Below are 14,234 nucleotides of genomic sequence, written 5' to 3' on the forward strand. Positions count from 1 at the left end.
ATGTCCAATTTTCTGAGGAACCGCCAGACTGATTTCCAGAGTGGGTGTACAAGCTTGCAATCCCACCAACAGTGGAGGAGTGTTCCTCTTTCTCCACATCCTTGCCAGCATCTGCTGTCACCTGAATTTTTGGTCTTAGCTATTCTGACTGGTGTGAGGTGGAATCTCAGGGTTGCTTTGATTTGCATTTCCTTGATGATTAAGGATGCTGAACATTTAAGGCTAAAGTGTTTTAATTAGTTTAAACAAATGAGTAGTATAGCTACATGTTTTAAACCTCTTAGAAGTTCTTATTGTTTTCACTAACTATTACGTCTCATTATTTTTTGTTTTGCTTATGTTAGGCTTATACACCTTGTATATCCCAGTACTTTGAGGACAGAGGCAGGAGAATCTCTGATTTCATGCCACCATGGTCTACAGAGTGATTTCCAGGACAACCAAGGCTAACACAGAACTCTTGTCTCCAAAAACCAAAGAAAAGTTTTTGATCTAATATGCTTATAACATTCTTAAGAAGGCAGATAATCAAGTATTTTCAGTATTTTTTCTAAAGTCATAAAGTCTACTGTCCCAAACATGATCCAATTTAAACACTAATTCACAGTCAACATGTTTATAGAGTAGTCAAAAGAGGCTCTAACTTTTGAACAAAAGGGGCTATGTCAGTGAACAAAATGGAAACCTGTCTTCCTAGGGTTAGCAGCAAAGCATATAGATGAGGGATATGGTATGAAGTAAATAATATATTATCAGATGATGAATGATATAGCAAGAAGGAGAACAAGAGAAGATTAGGGAAACCTGATGACAATTATTCAGACTACAATTTTTCTTAATTACTTCCTTTGTTGGTATGATATCACTGTGCATGTATGCTACTCTCACTTTTTATCCTATCCTATCCTATCCTATCTCCTCTCACAACTATCAGGCCATTTTCCCAGCAAGTCCCTTTCCCATATTCCCACCTTTGTTGTGTTTTGTGACCCACTGAATTTAACCAGGGCAGGCTGTGTGACCCTGGGTTTGGTACCCATGTTCAGTAATGGATAAGCAACTGATGACAATGAATTCCCCTTCCCCAGCATTGGCTCTTGGCCAATAATCTAGCTGAGAGATGTAGGGCCTCACACGCTCCTCCTTGACTGACGATAGGTTCTGTCTTTCAACTCCAGCTGCTGTGAGATCCTGATAGCAAGGACTGCATTATTTACTGTAGACTGGGTGTTCTTCTCTCAGTCACTTGGCTCGTCCATTCTTTCTTGTCCATGTAACATGACCTTCTCTTAGCCTTAGAAGGAAGTAGCCTAAATGTCTTGCTTAAGGTTAACCTCACAACCAACACTGATTCCCAGCATAATAAGCAGCCATGAGTCCCTTTATTAACCACCATTCCTGGCAAGGAGTGGATCCTCTGATTAGACTAAAAGTAGCATTTTTTATGGTTTAACATACAGATTTATAAATCAGTTTTATACTATGTCACTTTAGCTAAGTCGTGGCTGTAGATCCTATGGGGATTAAGACATCCTAATAACCATGAAGTTTTGAACAGGTTTATAGTACCAGGTATGTATAGTCTCCTGTGAGGCAGGTCTTGAGTCCAATGAGGACAGTTGATTTTCCCAATAAGAGCTGTACCATTATTGCACATCAATGGCCACATTTTGTCAGTTGGTTAAAATCACTGATATCCCTGATACACACCAGAAGCCTGCATTGTACCTTCCAGGACTATGGGAAGAAGTTTTAGCTCACTTCCAGTTTGATTTCTCTATGTCTTGCAATAGAGGTAACTGGTATCTCCAGCACTAGGGTCATACCAACTAGTTTTAGAGGCAAACTGAAAGGAATAACAATAGCCTTTACTGCTTTGGAAGTTTGTGGGGCTGCCCTGACCAACACAGGTTGACTTTCTTTTTTGAGGTCTATGTCAAGAATGTGAGCTTAAGCTAAAGAAGGCAGAGCAACACACTGTGTTACTAACAGTTAAGAAAGTGCCACAAAACTAAAGACTTTTTCATTTAATGAGCCTACAGAAAATGACGGCACAGTGTTTGAGAAAAGGGGGTAAAAAAAATGTTCTATTTTGTAAGCAATGACCTTTAAGCATTTTCTAGCTGATCAAAATCTTCCAAGTCTCGGTAATAGTAAATCCAAATCGAAATACCCATTCTCCCAAGGAGCCAAAACCTCATATCAAAACAGATAACAAAAGCCTAACTCCAGAAACTCAGGATACATAAAACACACACACACACACACACANACATACACACACACACACACACACACACACACACAAAGCAATATGAAAACAAGACAGTGAGTCCTTTTGAAAAGTTACAATCCCGTAGTAATGGTTCAAGATAAGATAAACTTAGTTGACATTCAAGACACAAAATTCAAAAGAACTAATATAAACATGCTCAAGGGGGTCAAGGAATTGAAAGAAGACACAAAAACCACAATTAATGAAAACAAACTCCTGATTGATAACCAAAGAAACACAAAGGGCTGAGTGGAATAAGGAGGACAATGCAGGATATGAAAATAGAATTCCATAAAAGTAGAAATAGCGAGGAACACACAAACTGACATGAAGATTTCAGCCATTCTAATAAAAAGAATCTCAGTGGAAAGACACAGCAAGAGAATGGATGCTGTGAATGACAGAATGCCAAATGCTAATGCTTTTTAAATGAATGGGTGAAGAAAATATGCAGAATCTACAAAAAGACCAAATCTATGAATTATGGGCATAGAAGAAGGAGAATCATTCCAGATATAATATTATAGAAATACTTTTCAATAAAATTACAGAGAGAAAATGTCAAATCTAGGGAAAGAAATGCCAATATAGGTACAAGAAGTACACAGAACACCAAACAGACAGAATCCAAAGAGAAACTCCCCATGACTTATTTTCGTTAAAAGATAACTTTATACAGAACAAAGAAAGGGTACTTACAGCTGAAAGAAACAGTCTAAGGCAGATGTAAAAGCAGAGCCACCAGCTAATTTTAAAATTAAAAATTTAAAATACAGAAGAGCTTGGAGCAATGTAATTCAAGTTCTAAAAGACCACAGGTGCCAATCCAGACTACTAACATGGCAAATCAATTTCTCCTAATTGAAGAAGAAAGAAATACTTTCCATAATAAAAGGAAGCAAAGGGACTTTATACTTAAACCCAGCTCCACAGAGAATGCTGGAAGGAATAAGGTTAAATAATAATAACAAAGTGTAAGATTATGTGGGAGGCAACAAAGAGAAACAGATGATGTTAGGACAGTTCCCTTTTTATAATTCATTTTTATTGGTTATTTTATTTATTTACATTTCAAATGCTATCCCCTTTCCAGTTTCCCCTCTACAAATCTCCTATTCTCTCACTCCTCCCCCTGCCTCTATGAGGGTGCTTCCCAACCTGCCCACCCACTCCTGCCTCAACATCCTAGCATTCCCCTGCTCTGGGGCATTGAGCCTCCACAGGACCAAGGGACTTTCCTCCCATTGATGCCAGATAAGGTAATTCTCTGCCACATATTCAGCTGGGGCCATGTATCCCCCCATGTGTACTCTTTGGTTTGTAGTTTAGTCCCTGGGAACTTTGTGGGGTCTGGTTCACTGATATTGTTCTTCCTATTGGGTTGCAATCACCTTCAGCTAGACAGATATTAGATACCAAAGAAAGTCAGGATCAGGTAAACCATCTACACAGTCCCATAACACCTACAGAAATAGAAAAAGTCATTAAAAGTCCCCAACCAAAAGAAGCCCAGGGCCAGCTGGCTTTAGTACAGAAGTCTATCAGGACTTCAAAGAAGACCTAACACCAATACTTGTCAAACTATTCCACAAAACAGAAACAGAAGGAACACTACCTAATTTGTTCCATGAAGCCACAGTTACACTCACAACTAAACCACACAAAGATCCAACAAAGAAAGAGAACTTCAGGCCCATTTCCCTCATGAATATCAATGCAAAAATACTCAATAAAATCCTTGCAAACCGAATCCAAGAATACATCAAAATGATCATTCACTCTGATCAAATAAGCTTCATCCAGGGATGCAGGGATAGTTCAATATACAGAAATCCATCAATGTAATCAACTATATAATCAAACTCAAAGAAAAAAAACCCACATGATCATCTCATTAGATGCTGAAAAAGCCTTTGACAAAAACACCCCTTTGTGTTAAAAGTATTGGAGAGATTAAGAATTGAAGGTCCATACCTAAATATAATAAAAGCAATATACAACAAACCAATAGCCAACATCAAACTAAATGGAGCAAAACTTGAAACAATATCACTAAAATCAGGGACAAGACAAGACTGCCCACTCTCTACCTATCTATTTTATATAGTACTTGAAGTTCTAGTCAGAGCAATTAGGGAACAAAAGGAGGTATATGATTTGGAAAGGAAGAAGTGAAGATATTACTATTAGGATAATTCTTATGGAAAGAAGATCAAGACAACACAACATCAAAATGACAGAAATTCAATAATAATTTTGAATATTGGTAGACTCAATCTCCTGATCAAATGTCATAGTCTGGACAACCAGTTTAGACAATGGTATCAACTATTATGTTTTATGTACAAGAAACAACATCTCACCTCCAAGTGTGGATATTACTTTTGAGTGAAAGAATAGAAAAAGGTATTCTAAATGATCAGGACCAGGAAACAAACAGCCACAACTATTCTATTATCTGACTAAATGGACTTCAAAGCAAGTCTAATCAGATGAGTTAAATAAAGATACTTCATTATGAACAAGGGAACAATCCACTAAAAGGACATTACAATTATGGACATAAATGTATCAAAGATTTATACATACAAATACTACTAGGCATTAAAAAACAGATCAAGCCCAACTCAGTAACAGTTGGTGACTTTAATATTCAACTTTCATAAACAGCCAGGTCATCCTTAAAAAAAAAAGAGAGAGGAAAGAACAAAGAAAAAACAAATAAACAAAGAAATGCCACAGAGCAAATAAACCTAAGAGGTATATACAGAGTATCTTACCCAAGCATTACAGAATATATTCTAACTCCCACTCCATAAAACTTTCTCTAAAATATGCCACATCCTGAGGGATAAATCAAGTTTCAACAAATTCAGAAAAACTGAAACTCTTCCTTATAGTCTGTCTGACTGCAAACCAATAAAGCTTGAAATTGATAGTTAAAAATAAAACTTCAGAAAATAAGACATCATAGAGATTATAACTCACTACTGAAGGATGGATGGGTCACGGGAGAAATCAAGATTTTTTTTAAAATAAAAATGGAAGGACTGCATGGTAAAATATCCATGATACAATCAAAGTAAGTCTAGAAGACAAGATTATAGCTCTATATCACTACATTAAAAATCATAGAGAAATCAAATTACTTAATTATACTCTTTATGAGTTTAGAAAATAAAGACATATTAAACCCAAAAGTAGGTGTGGAGAAATAACTCAAACCAGGGAAGATATTAATATATATATGACAATACTCTAGTAAAGTTAAATGTCATGTTTTTCAAGCTCAACTCTCCTTTAAAACCAGATCTTTAAGACTTACAGAATTATGCAGTCGTGGTACCCAAAGGAAGGCAGAGGTCAGCAGCCTGGAGAAATGCTGGAGAAAGTGGAGGGTCTTCTCTTTGTCTCCCAGCATTATCATGAACAGAGAAGACACAAACCAGTCATGGCCTGCGTAGTTCCCGTGCAGGCACACTGCAGGATGGTTAAGGAACTTTCACATTATCTTAGGGAAGACACAATTTCATGAGTACTCACTTTTAAGATCTCTATCTAGAAAGAAATATTCATCACATGTAGTAATCATTTTGTCTTCAGTTTTATAAGCATTGATAATTGAAGATTCTAAAGCTGTTAAGGTTAAATTAATATAAGAAAAAACAGTGGCATGATCCTTCTTTTAATGTACTGTTGGATTATGTGTGTAGGGAGAGCCAATGCTAACTACGGTCAGAGGAAACGCTGACTTAGGAACATTCATCTATGTCGATCTATAAGAGGACAGTGTAGTTTTTATGTGAGGGTACCTGCTAAATGACTAGTACAACAAGGCAAAACCTATACATTTAGAATTCAGTAAAGCAAATAGTTTACTAATTCTTAAAAGTCAAATTCCATTTCTGAATACCAATTCAAATGAAATAAATATATTGCAAAAAGCAGCAGCTTTCGTATTATTCTATTTATATCTACAGAGCCTACTTTTTTTTTTAACATCTTGGATTTGTTTGAAAATGCCTTCAGAATGACTTCACTCAGTTTGACATTTGGTGAATACAACTGAATCTAAGGACCATAGGTCAATTTAATAAAATGTATATTCAAAACACAGAATGAGATAATATCATGATTCACTGTAGTGTGCTAACACATCCTATGAAAGAACTATGAAAATAAAGGAAGACTGTTCAGTTCCATGTAAATCCACTCGAAAGGATATGGAGAGAAGAAGTGACCGGTGACTGTTGTTGTTTCAGGAATTTCTCACAATGCTTTAAGACCAAAGCAAGATCATTTTCTGCACCATCTTTTAACAAATTGAGAAACTTCCCATACCTATTTTAAAGATTGCAAAACATAAGAAATCCATTAGGATTCTCACTGAAAATGCATCTTTAGAAATCCATCACAGTGTACAGTGTATTTCTCTTGAGATCTCAAGGTCTGGAGTTTTGAAGACTCTCCTTCTAGGGTGACTATATTAAGTACGCTACTCAGAATTCATTCCTGGTCATCATAGCACATTCGGATCAGCAGCACTGACCATTAAGTTTCTGGGACAATGAAACAGTAACAAGAAAATAACATGATAATATACGACAGATGAGAGAAATGTCTTGATTTTTTTCTGAAATTAATCTAAAGCACAGAATATAGAGTTTAGTTTTATGGAATGTTAAATCAAGAAGTAACTTTAGAAGCCATTTACTAATATTGCATATTGAGGGGGATTTGTGCATTTTAAATTGTGACTAGGACAATCCTGAACCGTAACTTGAAATATCTTGGCACTTACATGGATCAAACACTATAATTAACTGAAACTAATTCTGTTTTATCTAAGTTCCTACATTTTTAAACACACTGAATATGTGTATTTTCATCAAGGGAAAACAATATATTTGTTCCATTTCCAACCTTACTAAGACCTTACTTGGTCTGCAGTTTAGGAAGTCTTCTTAGAGGCAACATTGATAGTCATGTTTAATGGTTTTGCTGCTAGTATTTATGTCAGTGATTCTACAGGACAGTAAGTGTACATTAGCACAGTAGATCCAAACTCTACCTCATTAATTAGTTTCTACTTACTTTCTATGAATAAGAAATTATATTGAGTTAAAATATGTGACCAGGCTGCCAATGTAATCTGTAGGTTCTAATTCCCTGAAACTGTGGCAACACAAAATACTGTTATTAAAACACATATATGAAATTGCATAACATAAACAAAACAGTTACTCTGCTATAGGTGGGTGATTTGAAATCCATGCTATGATTTTCATCACAGTGGACATTTATATAAGACTCAAGCATTTAATATCTTTCACATGTGCCTTCTTAGATCATACTCAAAAGATAACCCTCTAATTATAAGGGGAAAGTTAATAACTTCCTATTAAATGAGGTTCATTATGAACATGAAAAGAAGGTTCATGATCTAGTCTATGCACTTCTCTTGAAAATTAATATGTAAGTTTAACACACTCAAACTATCACAATTTTTATTCACTCATTTGAACTTTTCAATCTATCCTTAAGGTATTTCCCTCACTGTACCCTAACTACCAGAACAAATCATGTTTTAGAAGATGTATGATTATGCCAGAGCATGCTGATCTGATGGAAAAAAAACCTGATAGTCACAGTGAAACACACTAATTAGCTTTTGGAATAATAATAAGCTGTAACTAAATTACAGCCAGAGGTAACTTAATCATGTGCCAATATTCTCAAAGATAATTTTGTGAGTGATAAACGCTGCATTTAAAGTCTAAAAAATCATTGGTTGTTAAATATTATTAAGCACACATCAGGTAGGTGAATTCTAGGAATTTGTGAAAGAGACATTTCCCTACATACCTGACAGTCATTTTCATGCCAAGCTGCTGCACAGATGAGAGACTTTCATTCTTCACATTTGCATCAGTAGCTAACAACAATAGGAAAGGGAGTTATGAAAATGTATAAAAGTCTGCATAATAATCACATGTTAATTGAAAATTGATGAAAGCAATATTTTTGCATATTTTAATGAGAATTTTGAAAATGCTGATGAATTTGTTCTTTTAGGAGCTGTCACTTATATTTTCAAAGAAGTTAACAGAAAACTTTCCAAAAACTTTTATCCTATGAAAATCATTTAAAAACTGGGAGAGGTGGGATACATATTTATCAGCACTAGGAAGGTACAGGCAGAAGAATTAGTATTTCAAAGCCATCAGTGGCTATATAGTAAGTTCAAAAGAAAATGAAACCAAAAAGCTTGTAAAATGAATAAATTATTTGATGCAAAACAATGAAAAATAAACAAAATATAAAAAGCTATAAACATTAAGAAGTAATCAAAAATATAATGTTTTCATCATGCAATGCTTATATAGAATTCTAAATGACAAGTATATGCAACCATGGCTTCCTAACACTTATATTGAAATCGTTCAGTAAGCCCTGTAAGACATGACATAGTTACTTATATACCATCTTGAAGCAGCAGAGATTACTTGCACAAAACTTCACATGATCAAGACAGTCAAAATTCCAGCACGGATGGAGGACAGAAGATAAAGCCTACCCTGAGAAGGAACTGTTGACAGTGGAGAAAGAAGGAAGGAGAGAAGGGGGGAGGGAAGAAAGGAGAAGACTCTTTTCAGAACATGGTAGGTGTCTTGTCCTAGTTTGAATATGCTTGGCCCAGGAGTGGCACTATTAAGAGGTTTGGCCTTGTTGGAGGCAGTGTGTCACTGTGGGCTTGGGCTTTAAGACCATCCTCCTAGCTGTCTGGAAGTCAAGTCTTCTCCTGGTTCCCTTCAGAACAGGAGAGGGACATGAGAGAAGGTTGGAGGAAGTTGTAAATGGATAAGATTAACATACATCCCAGAAATGCGTGAAGTTTCCAAAGTATAAAACTTAAAACTCTTTAATGGCTAAAATAAATATCTCAGTGGTAAAGTACTTGCCTCTGGGTTCAGCCCTCAGTGCCCCCCATACAATCTTTCATCAGACCAGATTCAACTTTTACTAGAAAACATTACATTAGGTTTGAGTGATTAGGTTTCTCTTTTCAGGTCAGAATTTCTTTGTGAAGTAGGAATCGTGATTATTTACCAAAACATACAAAAGGGTCAAGAGAGACTGAAAGTTTTGACTGGTTCTTGGACACACTGGATAACCAAGTTAATGTGAATAAGAGCAGAGTAAGGTACCACTCTCTATCTGAAGAAAGTCTTGTGTCCATACATATAAACAAATACTGTCTGTGCACAGGAATGGCCACTGTGAAGGGAGTCATCCACAAATAAGTGGCAGTGAGGAAGAAAAGAGAAAGTCTCTGATCCTGCTGTCACTGGAGTCTCCCATTCATAGCCCTTTGGGATATCTCCCAGTGGAATCCACTTCAAGTGCAGACTCATTCATTCCTAGTAACGAATCACTTCTAATAAAGTGGGAAACAGTATGAAGAAGTTGTAGTGATAAATGATAAAATGAAATACAGTACACTGTAAGAACTTTTCATGAAGTGTCAGAGATAAAATGTGTACACAGATAATGGATAAACATGTTTCAAAGGTTCAAGCAGAAGAAGCATGAGGCAGATGAAACACTGGATGAACACCCCAAGGAGGAAGAGATTTCTTTCAGCTGCTAGACAAGCGGCATTTGAGTGGGATATTGAAATAAGAGTAGACTTTAGGTCTTTAGAGATGGGCAGGGACAAATTAATTGTCACTGCTATTGAATACTGACATCCTAGACCAGCAGCAACTGATCTTCAGTGCTTAAAAGGAAAGTAACCAGTACATCCGGGTTTGCCTGCCCATTTCACAGGCTGAGTCCCTGAAAGTCTCATGCTGCAGAAACTACTCCAGTCCCTGGAAAAGTAGACCCAATGCTGACCATGCCAAAATTGGAGTGAATGGCAATTTTCTGATAGAAAAATAAAATAAGGCAAAAATAAGCCTTAATATTTAAAGGGGCAGTACTGAGATGGCTCTGCAAGTTGAGGCTCTTATGACACATGCCAGAGCATCTGAGCCTGACCCTAGAATCCAAACAAAGGTAGAAAGGAGAACCTACTTTACAAAGTTCTCTTCTGACCTCCACACATGCTCAGTAGAGCATATGTGTCCCCACACTGTAATGCACACCATAGCAATAGAAACAACTTTTAAAACTACCTTTTATAAGATACTAGTTAGGTTAGTTTCTGGTAAACTATATCTAAGTCTTATCTATACTGGAATCCAGTCAGTAAAATCCATGTCTCTTGTTTCTAATGGTAGCAGTTAGGCGTCAGTTCACAGAGCTTAGCATTCCTTGTTACTTATAATTTTCAACGAGTTAGTAGATATACCTTCACTGGTGGAGGAGATTCGCTCTGCCCTTTGCATAGTAGATGATCAATCTGCAGCAACAGCAACTCATAGCAATGCAATCTCTAAGAATTCCAAGCTCCTATATGTTATAAACCTATAAGGTACCCCTGGGTCTTTGGGAGAAGAAAATGCATCATTTGTAAAGAGAAATGAGAGACAGTGCTAAGCTCAGGTCTGCTCTATTTGTGAACTCATGTTTCTGTTCCTTTTTCTGCACAGGATAAAAGTTTGATTTTGGTTTCCATTACTTGATACCAAACACACACACACTCACTCACACACACACACACAACACACACACACACACAGAGGCACATGCATGCACATATACACAAGCATGTACACACACAAATACAGATATAAACATACATATATGTACATATACACACCCACACATATTACATATACACATACATAAATGTACACATACCCATTTTTCACTCCAATAATTTTCTGGTAAACTTTTAGAACTATCATTTATGTATTAACCATAATTTCCAATTTTCAGTTGCTAATGCATTTTTAAAATGTAGCCATAAGTTAAGAATACTTTTGTATATGCTTACTACAACATAATCAGGTTAAGTCTGTGTAAAAACTAGGAACTTTCTTATGATTTGGGTTTAGTGTCTAAGGCTGATCCTTTACTTTATGATGCACTATGTTTTAGTTTTCTAATTTAAATAATGTAAAATTTTCATGCTCTGCTGTGGGTGACATCTGATTTTGTAGAATTTTAAGAGTTTTTTTATGAAAATAAAACTGAATACGTAACATTTAAAAATGAAAATTAAAATGTGTTATGTTCCTAATAGCTATGGAACATCACATGACAATAATATGACTTCCAGAACTACTATAGATAACACTTAAAATTCTAGGACATAGAAAACTGCATTATCTGACATGAAAAATAAAACTTTTCCCTCACTAACACTTGAAATAATGCTAACATTTCCCTTATGGAAAATATAATTTACATTTGTTTGAAATAAGATCCTATTCTGCAGGCTGGACAGGCATTAAACACCTACACACACACACACACACACACACACACACACACACACACACACACACAAATACTGCAGCTTCATGGCTTCCTGAGTGCTGGGTTTAAAGATATGCACCACCAGCCCTGCCTCAGACAGCTAGCTTAACAGGAAAGGAGGAATTTGCAGAGGCTTTCCCCATTCCTTGTGTTCTATGAGTCATGGTGGCTTCTGCCTAGACATAACGCCCCCCACATCAATGAGGAGCAGGGAACAGTTAATCTGCTAGGTGCGAGATGTTGCCTTGATGTCTATGCCACCAAATATTATGTGAAAATTGGTTGTTATCCCTCCTTGTGCGATAAAAGGTGCTTTCAGCTTGGGGTGGCTGTTCCCATGAAAAGGAGCCTTAACTCTCGTCAGAGTGAATAACTTATTTCCAAGGCCTCGTTCTGTTCTAGTTTATGATTATATTTGTATGTTAAAACACACAATCAAACAAACAACAGAAACATCTCTGCTCGGGTCCAAGGGTAACAGCTCCCAATTAGAGTTGTGCATCAAAATCCACTGAGGTACTTTTTAACAGAACAGAGAAGCAAGTTTCACTGAGGAATAGTGAATTCAGTTACAGAGTGTGAGACCCTTGGTCTTTTTCAGTTTATACTTCTACACCTTTATTTCTTCAGCTTAAGATTGAGATTCACATTTTATACATGTATAATTTAGATGTTGGGACAAGTGGTCAGTAATAGTTACTAGAGAATTTTCACCTTAACGAAGGTTGCACTTAACATCAATAAGATGTTTTAGAAGCATTGGAGGTACTGAAAGTATTAAAGTGAATATCAACTACTTGATTTTTTTAAATCAAATATTGTGAAAATGATTTTTAACCAAACTTTGACATGATTAAAATCCGATAGAAAAAAAGAAATCAAAAGCCAAAGAGCTCACACCCATAGTGGTCAACTCACGATGGCCTGTATCTTTGGCTCTAGGTAACCTGGTATCCTCTTCTGGCCTCTGTGAGCATATGCTCATGTGGCTTACATTCATATGGATGCATACACATACATGTAAATAGAAATAATAAAGCTGGGGGAAAGCTAGAGAAGGAACAGGCACTAGTGTAGAAGTATTTTCTGAAACCAATAGAATCTAAAACTCTCTTACCTACCTGAATCATTGGGAAAGCCTAAGAAGTCAAAAAGGCATTGGCCAGTGACATAATGCTTAAGAACTTTCAGTTAACAATGTTTGACTCAAACTAATGTCTTAGCTTCATAGGAAACTTATTTAAAATAATCAACCTTTGTAATTACAAATATACTCTGAAAATAGAATAACTTGACAAAATTTATTTAATATGGACTGCAATCTCTCATTCTGGGAATGCCTTCTCTATTTATGTTTACAAAGCAATGACACTGCCACCAGGGTAGAAGAGAGTAAATCTATTCCACTTGGCACTTGGCTAACAGTGTGGGAATAGATAAACTTTCAGAAGAGTAAAGAATTTCAGCTGGAGGAACATTTATTGCATGCCTGCTTACTAAAGCCCTGTTGTGTCTGTCCTAAAGTCCAAGGACACGCCCTTTGCTTCCTCCTTCTTTCCCAGTTAGCCTGCAGATTCTTTTGCTGATTTTTCAAATTGAAGTTGTACCCACTTCTCAGCACACTATAAATTCAGTGCCCCGTGACCAAGCTACCACAAGCATCTTCAGTGCAAGCTTTTTGAAAGCCAGGGCGTTCCTGTTTGGGCACCTCCATTATGCAATTACCCTTTTCTTTCAGCTCCGATGTCCTCACAGACAGCACACTCCTCCACCTATGTTTTCCCCTTCCATCTTCTACGACAGCAGCTACCACCAATGGCTCACTCACCTGCTCACATGGCATTACAACAGAACTTCCCAGTGACAAGAACACATTTCAAATGTCAGCTTTAAAGGTGCTAGCATTTCACCTGAAATAAAGGAGCTATACCTAAAAAAATGTGAGTTTCCATGAGTCCCCATATCACTGTGTGCTACAATTTATTTGATCATTTTAGGTCTGTGCTATAGATCTTTCTTTATATGCAACTTTATCGATATACTTACTGCATACTCTACAAACATTAAGCAAAAACAGCAAACATTCTATAAATATTAAGCAGAAAAGAATTTGTTAGCCTAACATTTGAACAAATATTAAAAGACATGTATGTATGTGAGTGAAAGAGAGAAAGAGAGTGTGTGTGTGTGTCTGTGTGTCAGCAGCTAAGGGCACTGGCTGCTTTTCTAGAAGATCTGGATTGAATTCCCAGCACCCAAAAGGTTGCTCACAACCATCTACAACTCCAGTCATAGGGGATCCAAGTCTTCTGCTGACCTCTGTGAGCACTGCTTAAACATGATACACACACACACACACACACACACATATACACACACACACATATACACACACAAACACACAAACACAGACAAAACATCAAAACATCAATATACATAAAAAAAGTAATAATTAAAACAAAAAAAGTCAAGAAAAGCACCGGGGCAGCTAGGGCGCAGGGTCGGCTGACACTCGCCAGCTACCCACAAC

At 36.6% G+C, this 14,234-nt stretch overlaps 1 protein-coding gene across 2 annotated transcripts in view; it reads right to left on the minus strand.

The window, feature by feature from the left end:
* Positions 1-14,234, minus strand: part of Tbc1d32 (TBC1 domain family member 32) — a 213,273-nt gene that overhangs the window by 24,736 nt on the left and 174,303 nt on the right. For both annotated transcript variants that reach the window (XM_029482691.1, XM_021174643.2), the window contains 3 exons: positions 8,141-8,210; positions 6,501-6,616; positions 5,601-5,755 (listed from right to left, as the gene is read on the minus strand). In XM_029482691.1, coding sequence (XP_029338551.1) covers positions 5,601-5,755; positions 6,501-6,616; positions 8,141-8,210 — 341 coding nt within the window. The remainder of the gene's footprint in view (positions 1-5,600; positions 5,756-6,500; positions 6,617-8,140; positions 8,211-14,234) is intronic.

The sequence above is a fragment of the Mus caroli genome, chromosome 10 (genome assembly GCF_900094665.2).
Source record: "Mus caroli chromosome 10, CAROLI_EIJ_v1.1, whole genome shotgun sequence".
In the NCBI taxonomy this organism is placed as follows: Eukaryota; Metazoa; Chordata; class Mammalia; order Rodentia; family Muridae; genus Mus; species Mus caroli.